The 13,504-nt window shown below is 40.8% G+C and overlaps 1 protein-coding gene across 2 annotated transcripts; it reads right to left on the minus strand.

Moving 5' to 3' along the window:
• Positions 1–5,387: 5,387 nt before the first annotated feature.
• Positions 5,388–10,285, minus strand: LOC103718294 (UDP-glucuronate:xylan alpha-glucuronosyltransferase 2-like). 2 transcript variants are annotated; one of them, XM_008807041.6, is made up of 3 exons: positions 9,946–10,285; positions 9,002–9,605; positions 5,388–6,547 (listed from the first exon to the last, which is right to left on the minus strand). In XM_008807041.6, exons 1-3 carry the CDS (start codon positions 10,132–10,134, stop codon positions 5,613–5,615), a joined length of 1,728 nt encoding a protein of 575 aa, XP_008805263.4. In that variant the 5' UTR covers positions 10,135–10,285; the 3' UTR covers positions 5,388–5,612. The 2 variants fall into 2 exon arrangements, with proteins under 2 accessions (XP_008805263.4, XP_088578031.2); XM_088721905.2 differs by having other exon boundaries at positions 9,941–10,077.
• Positions 10,286–13,504: the final 3,219 nt, after the last annotated feature.

Here is a 13,504-nt window from a genome sequence, read left to right on the forward strand (position 1 = left end):
ACGGCGCTTTGGTCGGAGCCTCGCGCAACAGCATAGCCCACATTAAGCTAGCAGAGAAAGAGGATTGCGTTCCTCCTGAGGTATTGTCCACTTTGGGCGCTCCGGGCCGCGCGTCCAGCGCAGACGGGGGGAGACTGGTGCTCTCACGGTTTTGTCCCACAAAAGAGCCCTCGAGAGGAAAGGATTTCTACCCCCTATTTAAGGCACAGAACCTTTTCGCTACTAGCCGATGTGGGACTAAATTCAAGGCCCCCTCCCCCTCCACAACATAGCCCCCCCAGCAGAAAGGTCCTGTGCCGGTTTAACCCGGTGTTACCAGCCCCCCAGGCAACCTGAGGGGTAGTGAATGGAGAGAGGAGGCGCCCCCCACCTGGCGCGCCATCTGTTGCGGGGACGGCGCTTTGGCCGGAGCCTCGCGCAACAGCATAGCCCATATTAAGCTAGCAGAGAAAGAGGATTGCGTTCCTCCTGAAGTATTGTCCACTTTGGGCGCTCCGGCCCGCGCGTCCAGCGCAGACGGGGGGAGACTGGTGTCCTCACGGTTTTGTCCCACAAAAGAGCCCTCGAGAGGAAAGGATTTCTACCTCCCATTTAAGGCACAGAACCTTTCCGCTACTAGCCGATGTAGGACTAAATTCAAGGCCCCCTCCCCCTCCACAACAATAGCTGCAATCTGGAATGAGATTATACAACTGACGAGCATCAAATCTGGATTATTTATAAGTACTTCCTCATGCATGATCCTTATAAAGCATTCTTTTGTCATCTGTAAAGTATAGGTCTGTGCTTTTTTTTGCCTAAATTAATAAGATTATTTTACTTTTCTAATCGGTGGATTCGATCGAGTTTCTCGACTACACGAAATATCAGTTCAGTAAGTGTCGCAAAGTGATTGGATCATGTAACACATTGGAATCAAAAGCATGCAAAGCATGGGGAAATTGAGACATCATTTCACTGCCCTGTGTTTTTATAGTCAAGTCTATGGAGGAATGATTTTCATGCCTAACTCCTTACATCCGCTCCTTTTGGTAGATGGCCTTTAAGAAAAGAGAGCATCTATTATTATTTTCACTGAGATACTGGATGCTTGCTTAGGTTGCAATTCAGAAGTATACATTTAATCTGAGTCTTAAGCTTAAATCATTGAAAGACCTAACACTTGCAACATTTAAGTGCCGAATCTATGTAATCTTTGGACAGGTGGCCTCCAAATCTGGTGCCCCAGTCTGAAAGGAACTGATATGGGCCCGGCGTTGGTCATCGAGGAGCAATAGAATCATATAAAGTACAACCGTACAAGCGCGTTTGCTCATGGAAGAAAAGGAGGGGATGAGATTCATAATAGCTTTAGTCAGAAGAATTGCGACTTGGAGCACATCATAGTGGGGGGCGAGTTTGCTTAAGGTCTTTGTCTAGCTGTCTTTATTGAATGCAATCTTTCTTGAGTGTAAAATTTGCTCTTTTTTCACTTTCAAACTCATGTTATAGAAGATCTGAAGGAGTCACAGATGAAGAGATTACGGCAAATGGAACAGTTGTTTTAATGTCTCTTGGACATATAATTGTTAGAGATTGAGGACTCTGGAGCATCATATGGGTTCTTAAGAAAATGCTTGGACTCTAGTTTTATCCATCGTTGGAAATGTCGACACTCTGCCAACTAAACATACGTACATACATGCGTACATTTAATAAAATCCAGAGATTATTGAGAAACATTGTGACATACGTACATACATGCGTACATTTAATAAAATCCAGAGATTATTGAGAAACATTGTGACCTTTATAGAAGTCCTTGCCATTCACTGGCACTTCAAATTGTTGGAGCAAAATAGATGCTAATATCATGCAAATGACATCAAATAATAATGAAAAATAGAGCCAAACAATGGAATACAAGATAGGCTTAAATCCACTTTAAAAAACTCTTCATTTCAACCATGAAAAACTGAAAATATAACTTACAAATATGCATAAAATCAGCAACTAAGAAGTTGCTTTTTTTTTTCTTGTAATCTTCTTTCTTTTAATATAAAAATCTGCTTAAGAAATTTCTCCTATCAAGCTCTCACCATTCTCTTCTTCTTTTTCAAAGAAAAATATAAAAAACACACCCTCATATCATAAAATCCTTGGACTGTTTTTTTTTTTTTTTTAATTATAAAACGGGTTTTAAACTAAGAGACTATTAAGTACACTAAGAAAATTACATAGGATGTCATAAAGCAAAAAGACAAAAGAAACCCATTAAATTGGGTCTACATTTCCAACATCTCTTCTTAAACCCAATTTCTAAAAGTTTTCATGCCCAATATGTTCTTCAATCTTCTAAACACATCATGCTTTAATGGCTTAATGAAGATATCCTCTACTTGGTCTTGAGACTTGCAATGCACCGATTTCACTCTTTTCTCCTTCACATGCTTCTGAATAAAATAATAGCGAGTGTCAATATGCTTGCTTCTCTCATGAAATGCCGGATTTTTAGATAAAGCAATTGCCGATCGATTATCAACAAAAAGTTTCGTGGCATTTTCTTGAGAAAAACCCAAATAGTTTAACAAATTTCTCAACTAAATAGCATGACAAATGGTAGAATTTGCCGCTACATACTCTGCCTTACAAGTTGACAAAGTCATAATTGGTTGTTCTTGGAGGACCAAGTGAATGCATCATTTTCCATAAAGAAGACATAGCTGGAGGTGCTCTTTCTTTCATCCAAATCTCTACCCCAATCACTATCAGAATAACCCACAAGTCTAAAATTATGTAGTGAGAGTAGAATAAGCCATCATTGAGCGTACCTTTCTTATAGCATAGGATCCTCTTAGCAGCATTGAGATGTGAATGATCTGGTGTTTCTATATATCTACTAATCAACTTAACACTATAAAAAAAATCTGATTTTGTGCAAGTGAGATATTAGAGGCTTCCAACTAAGTTTTTGAAATAAGTAGAATCAACATTGCCACCTCCAATGCTTTTTCTCAACTCGAAGCCACATTCAAATGGAATATTAACTGGATTGCAAGATTGCATTCTAAATCTCTTAAGAATCTTCTTTGCATAACCTCTTTGAGAGATAAAAATTTCATCTTTTATTTGTACTACCTCAATACTCAAAAATTGAGCCATCAAGCTGGTACCCATCATTTTAAATTCTCGAATTATGTTTTTTTTTTTTTTAAATTTATTGAACAAAGTTGGAACGAGGGGCCAAAACCGTTGGCCCCACGAGGCAAACAAACGTCATATCGGCCAAAAGGAGAGGGGCTCTGGAAGGAGCCCAAGGAACAGGATTTCTTCATGTTCTGCCTTTGGTTTTGACAAGAGAGATTTTGGTGCTGCTGGTGTCTAAATAAAGCAGTGATGGAACATACCGGTCGAATATATTTTTTTTAAAAAAAAAAGAAGAAGAAAATGGATGGCCACCATCTTTTGCTTGGCACGTGGATGTCACACGTGAGTGATTGAAGGTATGCAATGCATGGCTGTGATCACATGATCTTAAGAGGAACAGGTATATAACTGATAGATGGGTGTGATCTCGTGGACCATGAAATGCTGCTTGGTATGCCCAATCCACAACCGATCGATAAGGAGAGTGTTCGATAAACAGCTAACTGTTGACGACTGATGAAAAGGAAGGAGCACACCATTGGCTGCAGTAATCACGCTGTTTAGTGAAAAGTTCCCTTGCATCTCTGATGTGCATAAAAGAGAAAGGAGCACATTACAAGCATAGTTTTTTTAAACAATAGCCTTTTCTAAGTATACGAAAACTCATGTTTGTTATTTTTTTAGTACTGATCTTCCTACTTTCTCTTAATTATTGCACATATATTTTAATTATGTTTACACAACCAATGCTGTGTCTTGCAAAATAATGATCTTAAGAGGACGGCATTACTTTTCCATATGTACATATGTAATATAATGTAAAAGGTGGAATCAAAAAAAATAATATAACACAAAGTAGAATATATATGTGCATCTCTGATATGAATACATGCAACAAAATCAAAAAATAAATATCATCGAGTGCAGTACATTGTAGCTACAACAAGCTTAGCATCAGATGGGAGACTGTTCAACTAAACTCTCACATGGTTAGTTTTCTAAATGGAAAGAAGCAGCATCACATGATTTGGTTTTAGAGAGCACAATGTCGGCTTGCCACGTTATCGCGTCTATGTCAAGCCAAATCTAATTTATTTGGTCGAGAAGATTACTTTAAATTAGAGGAGGACATCAACGTGCTGGGTCATGGACATGATCCAACGTACGTAAGATCCCAAGAGTTGGTGCACCTAATATTCCGACTCCATGGTCATCAAGGAAAGCTGAGACAAGCATAGGCCAGGGGATAAAAAAAATTTCAGAATCAATTGGTGGGTGGATTTGGATACCAAACCATTGCATAATAATGCAGTGGTAATGATGGCGAAGAGGTTAGGACTAAAGGTTTTTTGGTTGGCACGCCTCTACAAGTATTATATCTGGGGAGAGATTGATGCTGTACTCAAACTTTCTACTATTTTGTTTCTCACAGTAAAATGACTGTTGGTAAAGTGCCAAGCTCAGTACCTAGCTATCAAGAGGTGCAATCGAGACAAGTGAAAATGGTCGGCAGGTCACTTCCAATCACAAATTATTTGTCTTTGGAAAGCATACTTTTAAGTACCTATCACTTTATTCAATCGGCCTGCTGATTGATTAGCTTCTTTCTATCATCATGTCAATCATCTAAAATCTGGGATATAAAACTTTTAATAAGAAAGGACCTTAGGTCTCCGCTTCCTACTAAGGTGTGAATAGCTTGCTAGATTTGAAAGGGAAATATACAATTGAACACTTTCAAATATTTAGAACTCAAGAAGATGAAAAATACTAAGCTCAAGTCATAAGAAGGATTTGTTTTTAAAATATAGATGATTTGAAAAAATATTAATATTCATGAACAAAATGTTCTGGTGGAGTAAAAATTAATTGATCCAGCCGATTTCAACTTTGAAACAGGAATGAACCTGAGTAAACTTCACTTTTCAGCTTTATCCAAGTTTATTCAAGCAAACGTCTATTTCGACTCTTGAATAAGATCCCCATAAAGGAACACTTGTGGGATTTCAGAAAACCTAAGACACGTTTTTGGTACTTAGTCAATATTAATGGGATGAAACAATACTGTTTAGCAGATTAATGAGGAATAAGCATATCTATTCAAATAATTAAACTGTTTAAAATTATACGAAACCAAACATGGTGTTCACAGTTAGTTTGGATTAGTTTTTTTTTTTTTTTAATGGTTAGTGTAGTTCTCAGCCAAGATCAATGAGAAGCCAGATTGATCTAGCAATCCAATCCAATGATGAAACTATATATTCTGAACTTTCAGCTGTTATTTCTTGATTTCCTCTATCAGTTTGATGCTATACATGCAACCCAATACAAATGGAAATCCTCTCAAGCCCCAGTCCCTCAGACATAAATAAATCTATCAAAGAATACAAAGTGTTCTAGGTATGTATCTAATTAGGAATCCAACAAGACGAACTCCCAACTGAGGTCAGCTAACAGTAACAGAGGCTCACTCCCACTCCCTCTCTTCAAACATTCCGCCTCCAGTCAGAAATGTTGAGCTTCCAGTGGCCGTCCGGGAACCCCCTCTCCGCCGCCTTCTTCCGGTCCCAGTCCAGCTCGATCCTTCTCTTCGGTGACAGGCCACAGAACGCCTGCAGCCCCTCGTCCATCTCGTCGTGCAGCCTCCACCACCGGCTGTGCGCCGCGTCGCTGGCGTAGACTCGCTGGTCGTCGATGATCCAATTGCAGTCGTAGTCCCGATAGCACAGCCATGGCTTCAGCCCGAGGTAATGTATCGAGTACAGCTTCGGCGGCTCGGCGGCGAAGAGGTGGTTCTTCATGCTGGCCTCCAGCGTGGTGTTGGACCAGAAGTTCTTCAGGAAGTTCACCCTCCTCGGCAGCCGGTGCCACCAGACGAACACCTCGTTGAGGAACCCCTGGTCACCGCCGTTGTACGAGACGACGTCCTTCCGGCGTCCCATGAGCGCTCTGAAGGTGCAGTTGGACGGCTCGATGACCATGATGCCGGAATTGAACATGACGCCGTCGTTGCCGGTGGCCGAAATCTGGGGGAAGTGGAACAGGAGGTCGAGGTTGCGGAGGACGATGATGTCGGCGTCGATGAAGACGACCTTGTGGTAGTCGGTGAGCTGCCACAGCCTGAGCTTGCTGTAGTTGTACTCGTTGTACGAATGCTTCTGGGCGTGGGGGTTGCGGATGCGCTCGATCTCCCGGAGTGTCCACCCGGCGGCGACCAGCGCCTGGAGCTTGGGCTGGGGGATGGACTTGTCGTGGAGGAGGACGAGGTCGCGGGTGGAGCCCGTCTTCAGGATGCTCTGCGCGAGCGCGATCGCGCCGCAGAGGTAGTTGTCGGAGGAGTGGAGGACCGTCGCGTACGCCTCCCGCCGGCGGGGGTTCACCGGCACCGCAAACTTGGACACGTCATACTCTTCGTTCCTTCCTGCACAAATTTTGCAACGCCATGAGGTTAAAAATTTCTACCGCTATGCTGTTTTGATCAGCAAAATAAAATGTAATAAATGTAACAGTTGATTACTAATGGATATCCATAACAGTACTAGTTGTTGAAAAATAAGAGGTCTTGTACAAGGTAGTTCTGATTTATTAAAGGGGGTAGGTTAAGATAATGAATACTTTAATGGAGGAGAGGAGAAATCTTTTGACTTGAACGAAATGGCCAAATTTTCTACACCTAACCAACGTGCGATGTCTTGTGCTTTTAATCTTGTCTTACCAACTCCATAACAAAAGAGAATGGGTGCCTACTTCTTGAAAATTCAATCTTTCATGGACCAGCTTTCACACATAATAAAATGAGTGACGTTATTGCACATACTGTATCAGTTTTTTAAAATATCCAACGAAGACTTGGTGCCATGCAGTGCATCTAGTACTAGTTGTTCAACTACAATCAGAATTCTCTAAGATGCATATTCATGAACCGTTCCATTTGGTGACCGACCATCTTTTGATGGTAGTCATCGGAAGCTACATAGCAACACTTTTACTTGAATAGAGGAGACATCTTTTGATTTCAAAGAGTAGCCAAATTTTCTGCACCTAACCAGCTTGTGATGTCTTTGCTTTTAAGCTCATCTTACCAACTCCATAACACGAGAGAGTGGGCGCATACATCTCGGAAATTCAGTCTTTCATGGGGTTTTAAATCTAATAAAAGAGCAGCTCAGCATCTACTCTTGTTGTGTATGGTAACATTTTACCAACTGATTCTATGGAGGGGGAAGAAAAACTCATTTGCTGAGTTAAAAAAAATAATCTTTTAAAATTATTCAGCACAAAAGATTTAATTGGATAGTGATATCATAGCTGTAAGTGCTGTCGGCTATATAGAGTCACGGTACATGTGCTTAGCCAAAGAATTTTAAAGCCACAGAAGCATGTGGCAGCCCGACTCTGTTCAACTAACCTTTGGACGACAGCGGTGGCTTCCAATAAATTATAAAGAAAAGTGTGATCCATGTTTTCTTTTTTTTAATGTTTTGAAAGAAGTGTGGTGTTGAATCAGTTATTGTTAAAACGAAACAGTGCAAAAGTTAAGGAACCGTAGGCGTCCATGCTCAAAATTGAGATTTAGAATATATATATATATATATAAGATCATCTATAGAAATTTTTTCATGAAATGCAAATTAAATTTTTAATGCCTTCATTAGGGACATTATGGCCTTCAATTTTTGGACAATGCCAGAGAAGTCGACATGATGGCCATTAAACATTCTAATACGTTCTCAGCTAACATATGGCCTTTATACAGCTTCCATCACCGAGTTTCTAGAGACTCAGTGTTCTCCAAAAGGTTGTGTCAGCCCTAAAAGGAGAATCCTTCTGGTGAGAAAGTGGAATTGTACTGAAAAGTGGTTCTATATAGATGGATTTATTGGTTCGGTCCCCAGTAGGCCAGTGTTTCACCTTTATGTCAAGAATCATACAAGTGAGAGACACAGAATTGAGACGCCCACCAATTTCAGCACCCAAGTATTCACTCGTTTCATTATCAGTTTTGTTTTGTATTTAGTCTCGACCCAGTTCTTAAGGCAGTGCATGAAGTACTGATATATAGGTTTCTACCCAAGTATTAATGTAGCTCCCAAGAGTGAAACTAAGATGAACTTTTTTTTCTCTCATAAGTATGTGATCACTAACCTAGCCTTCAGTGATGCATTCCACATCTCTAGTCTCCATCACAATCCCTACCTATTGGACCATCTTCACATGCATGTGTCTCATATGCCCATTTTGCCACGACAAATGATGCTAGCTAGGATGTCTCCACTTAATAATGCTGCTAAGATTTTTATTCTCCATACAAAAGAAACTATGTTGCCAAACCATAATTGATGCCATCAAAAAATTCCTCTTGATGCATGACCTTTTACCAAATATTGGAATTCTAATAACCCACTTACCATTCGTCAAAAGAGCAGTCTTTGCTGATGGACGACCTCCTACTGAGCGCTATAAATTAATATTACTGGTGTATAGTGTATTAATTAAACAAAAATTTCTCCTCCCTTGTACCATTTTTTTTTTTTAATTTGGCTGCTTGTACCCATTGAGAGCTATATATGAAATGCCGAATTTATCAAAAAAAAAAAAAAATCTCCTGCCCCCTTACCATTGAACATGGAGTCCACATTGTGTTGAGCTCCACGCACTGCAAGTTGCAGTGCTTTAACAAATGGACGTCTAATTAATATTAACTTCCCCTTTCATTTGAACTGATGGGCAGGGAGATTCCTAGAGACAACGTGTACCCCCGGGCACATGGTATTCACCAACTCTAGCAACTGGCCACAAGCCATCAACCGGCCGATGGACCCAAAACTACAGGAAGAAAAGGAAACTAAAATAGTGAAGGAAAAAGAGAGGTTACCTTCTTCCCACAATGGCAAGGCCAACTTGCATGAGCCTACCGGCATCGCCACCTTCTCCTCCATTCTCGCCGCCTGAGCTTCATACATCCACCACCCTCCCTCCCTCCCCACCAAATCGTCGCACCGGAACAGCTCCATCATCGGCCGGCATGCGCCATGAAACACCACCTTCACCACCCCTTGCCCATTCCTCCTCCCCCTCCTCGCCGCCAAGTTCGCGACGATCAACTGTATCTGTAGCCTGAGGACATCCCGCGCCCAACCATCCTCCGGTCGCCGGCACGGCAACTTCGCCACCACGATGTCCATCTCGTCGTATACCGAGAAGTCCGGCATCGGGATCTCGGGACATGTTGGCCCCTCATTCTCCTCCTCCTCGTCGATCCATTCCGGGAACAAGTCCTTCCATTCAAACAATTCAGACACTTGCTCGAAGTCTACCTTTATGCTTCTCCCCAGGGCACCCCAATTTTTCACCTCGTCATCTTCCATGTTCACCAAACCGATGGTCTGGTTCCCATGCAATCCTTGGAGAAAACTTGGAGGCTTCTCCAATGCTGCTCGCTTCTCCCCGGCTGTCTTCTTACTGACTTCCCTTTCCACCTGCAAATTTTGAAACTCAAGTTTTAGTTGGTAGCTTTTTCAGTGGATGGATATTAATTATACTTTCTTGACACTTTGGCTAGCAAAACTAATAGTTAAGAATTTCTATATTTCTTATCTTTAACTTCAAATCAGCAGATAATGCTCAGCTCCATCGGTAAAGCAATAACATTAATTTGCAATCTTTTTCTGAAGATTGCATGCTCATGAATCCAATCATGCAACGCACTTTAAATTCTAAAAGGTTTATAATTCTAAAGGATGGTTTCACTTTGGTACGAGCAATAGCTCTCTTAACTTTTGCAAAGTGAAACAACTACAGGACCAGTACTCACCTTACCTTCTTCATGTGGCAACCGCGTAAGGAGCACCGGACGATAGAGGCGGCATTCTCGTCATTGCGAAGAATCGATGGTTGAAAGAGGAGAGCGATGTAGGCAACAAGGAAGAAGGCAAGGAAGGCAAGGTTGATCTTGATGACTATAGCTTTCGACATGGCGGCCTTCATCATGTCCCCTCCCAAGGCCATCCTCTGAAGTGGGCTTCGGCCCTGGCCACTCTATATAGCATGCCAAGTCCCAAGCCTTCTGTCTTTTTTAAATCTCTTCCTTCTTATCATGTGCGTTTGTTTATGTGTGAACCATAAGTCTTGGCTTCGTGGTGGTTGGGGTGTAGAAAGAAAGAAAAGAATTAGAAGGGGGAAGCCACTAAGAGTGGTCCTTGTGTCGTTTACTTCTGTTTTAGGTTTACCCTTGGGTCAGGTAGACAAGGATGGGGTCGGGGCAAGTAAGCCTTCTTTCTCTTGCTGTTGCGGTTGGTACATCTTCCAGTACTTTGGAGGTTTCTTCATGGGATTTACTCTTCCAATGTTGGGATTTGCTACCTTCAACCCTTTGTTTGGGAACAATATTGCATCATTATATTTTCGATCAAAACAAGAAGAAGAAAGAAAGAAACGTCATTATACCCAGCAAATTAATCTTCCTCCACCTTTGCACTGTATGTACGTTACACATGAGTGAAAAAATACTAAAAGAGAAGCGGGGTTATCAAAACCGCGTTCTCTTTGTCTATATAGAATTGCTTGCATTCAGGGGTGTTCATTAATTTATCTATTTTTAATATCTTTCTTTCCCCAGGAAATCAAATCATCGACCTTTTCTTTGTAACATGGCGGAAAGTCGTCATGAAGTTTCGTTAAGATGAGATCAAGTATAGACCGAGGCCCAGAGGGGCGAGAATAGAAAAGAATTAAGAAAAGAAGAAGGAAACGTGGAGAAAAAGTAGTAGATTGGCTAACAAATTTTCAAGCCATGAAGACTTTCGTAGATAGGAACAGAGTGCTAGCAGTGTGAGACCACATCTTTTTTTCTTAACTGGCCTAGATTGAGGTGGGACGGCCTTTAGGCTAACAGCATGCATGGCATGAGGGATGGGGGAGGAAGACTCTTGATGGGAGTCATCTTTCTTCTCTAATTTCGGCGAGAAAAAGGAGTCCAAGAGTACGATGAACTCTGATGAAGCCCTAAGACTCGGTTACCTCGGCTAATTTCTTTATATTAATTTGGTTTTATAGGAGGAAAATCAATGTCGAGCAGAATACTGCACACTTTGGTTCATAGATTGCGGTGTGGACAAATGACTGGTCTGTCCGAGTTGTCAATGTAAAACAAGAATCCTTGTATACCCACCTACATGTTTATATATATTTTGTACATATATATGTGTGTGTGTGATATGCTAATGATTAAGATAAGTAAAGTGCAAGAATTCTTTAATGATGGTTTTTGTATTAAACCATATTTTGTTCATGCATTCTTTGTGATTGATATTATGACGGATGCATATATGAGTATAACTTATATTTGCATAATTGGACTAATGGATATGGTGCTCTGGACTAACTATGTTATATTGATTGCCTCATCACAGACGGAATATGTGATACTTATTGATTGTTTCGTCACAGGCTTGAAATGTAATAGTTATCAATTGTCCCATCACGGACAAAAAATGTGACCATGGTTAGTCTAAAGTCGAAAATAAAAAAAATTGATGTGTGGATATGAATTTGATTGAATAAATAAGGACTCTAGGCTGATCTTGTTATCATCGATTGCCCCATCATAGGCTGAAAATGTGGCACTATCGATTGCCCTACCTCCGGCGAAAAATATGACACTTATTGATTGCCCCATCACGGGCAAAAAATGTGACCGAAATTTGGTCTAAAGTCGAAAAGATAATTAATCCTGGATCCGAATCGAGTTAAAAAGGAATAGAATGAAAAGCTGCATAAAATCTTATTGAAAATTTATGAGATACTGTATGATTTATCACTCTTGAGTGCTTGGATTTCTATTGATATTTGATGTAATATGTATACTATTTATTCAAGCATTATTAATAGTCGGTTTATGATTTCATGATATGTCTATTGATTTTTTGCTATTTTTCAACTTATATTATTGTATTGATGTAGATATACGGAGATCGTACTGGGGTGTAAAGCTCACACCACCTCTTTCTTTTTTTTAACAGTTGCAGGATACTTGCTACTTGGTTGTGGTTAGAATCATGGGTGAAAGGATGAATAGATAGACTATCACTGAAACTAGCTGGATGATTAAATTTTGTAATTATACCAGTTTTGTTTTTGTTATGAATTGAGATCATTATTGTTCAATGATATTGAGGCTGTAGTAGATTTTCAAGCCTTGCATATTTTTTAGGGCTTTGTCCTAGTAAGTATGCGGCTATATCACATAGCCGGCCCAAGTGTTGGGTTTGGGGCGTGACATAAATGACATTAGAGCTTAAAGTTTAAGATTACTAGGGACCGTGGTATAAGTGGCATCAAAATTTTGCTACGGGTTGCACCAAAAGTGATCTATAAAATTTAGCTTTCAATGGACAATTTGTGTTTGGTTTATAAATTGTGGGGTTTGACCAATTTTAAAGTCTTATTAATTTAGAAATTATTTTGTAAACTCAGATAATTTTAATAGGTTTTTATCATAGTGGCGTAGCGAAAGTGTAGCGGGTTAAGTTATTTCGAATTTGGCCAAAATATTAACAAATTGGGGAATGTTTTAGAAGGCTTGATATGGTTTTTTCCAGTTAAAAAAATGCCTAAGAGCTCGAGGATAAGATAAGAATTGCGTATCTTCAACTCTTTGAAGCCTTAGGTACGCTAATTTTGTGGACGAAAATATTTTAGGAGGGAGAACATGAGACCCCATTTTTTTTATTTGGGCCTAGACCGGTCTGGATTGAGTTAGGCCGGCCTTTAGGCTAACCGCATGCATAGCACGTGCGATGGAGGGAGGAAGACTCTTGATGGGAGTCATCTTTCCTCCTCGATTCTGGCGAGGAAGAGGAGTCCAAGGGCACACCGGGCTCCGACGAAATCCTAGGACTCGATCTATAAAAAGGCCTCTCCTCTTTCCTCTAAGCATTGCACTAGATGTCTGATCAACCTCAGCGAAATCTGTTGAGTCTTCGCTTGGATTCCGTCGTGCATTCTTGGTGAGACACCGTCGATCCGATGCCGAAGATGAGGTATGGCCCCTAAACCCTCTTCCCTCTCCTCCATGGTTCTAAGGCCCCCATTGTCGGTCAATTTCGAGCCGGGTAATGGCCGGATTTTTTTGAACACGGTCTCTCCTTTTTTTTTCTCTCTTCTTTTTCTTGCCGTTCAGTCGATCATCGTCATTGTCGCCGTGGGTTGTTGGCCACTGGTGGATCGCCATTCACCAACGTCATTGCTGCCTTATATGGCCTTCCTCTGCTTCAAGAAGGGGGGATAGAGAACTTCACAGTTCTCTCTTCTTCTCTTGTTCTCTTTATTCTCTCTCTAGTTTCTTTCTCTCCTTATTTCTCTCTCTTCATTCTTCCTC

Source organism: Phoenix dactylifera, chromosome 5, assembly GCF_051530095.1.
Source record: "Phoenix dactylifera cultivar Ajwa chromosome 5, Ajwa_hap1_PhDact_Kaust_v1.1, whole genome shotgun sequence".
In the NCBI taxonomy this organism is placed as follows: domain Eukaryota; kingdom Viridiplantae; phylum Streptophyta; class Magnoliopsida; order Arecales; family Arecaceae; genus Phoenix; species Phoenix dactylifera.

Excerpts from the sequence above, each read along its gene's own strand:
- LOC103718294 (XM_008807041.6), bottom strand. The coding sequence starts at position 10,134 with ATGGCCTTGGGAGGGGACATGATGAAGGCCGCCATGTCGAAAGCTATA. Across the intron at positions 9,606-9,945 it reads GCGGTTGCCACATGAAGAAG|GTGGAAAGGGAAGTCAGTAA; the intron begins GTAAGGTGAGTA and ends CAAAATTTGCAG. Across the intron at positions 6,548-9,001 it reads CTTGCCATTGTGGGAAGAAG|GAAGGAACGAAGAGTATGAC; the intron begins GTAACCTCTCTT and ends AAATTTGTGCAG.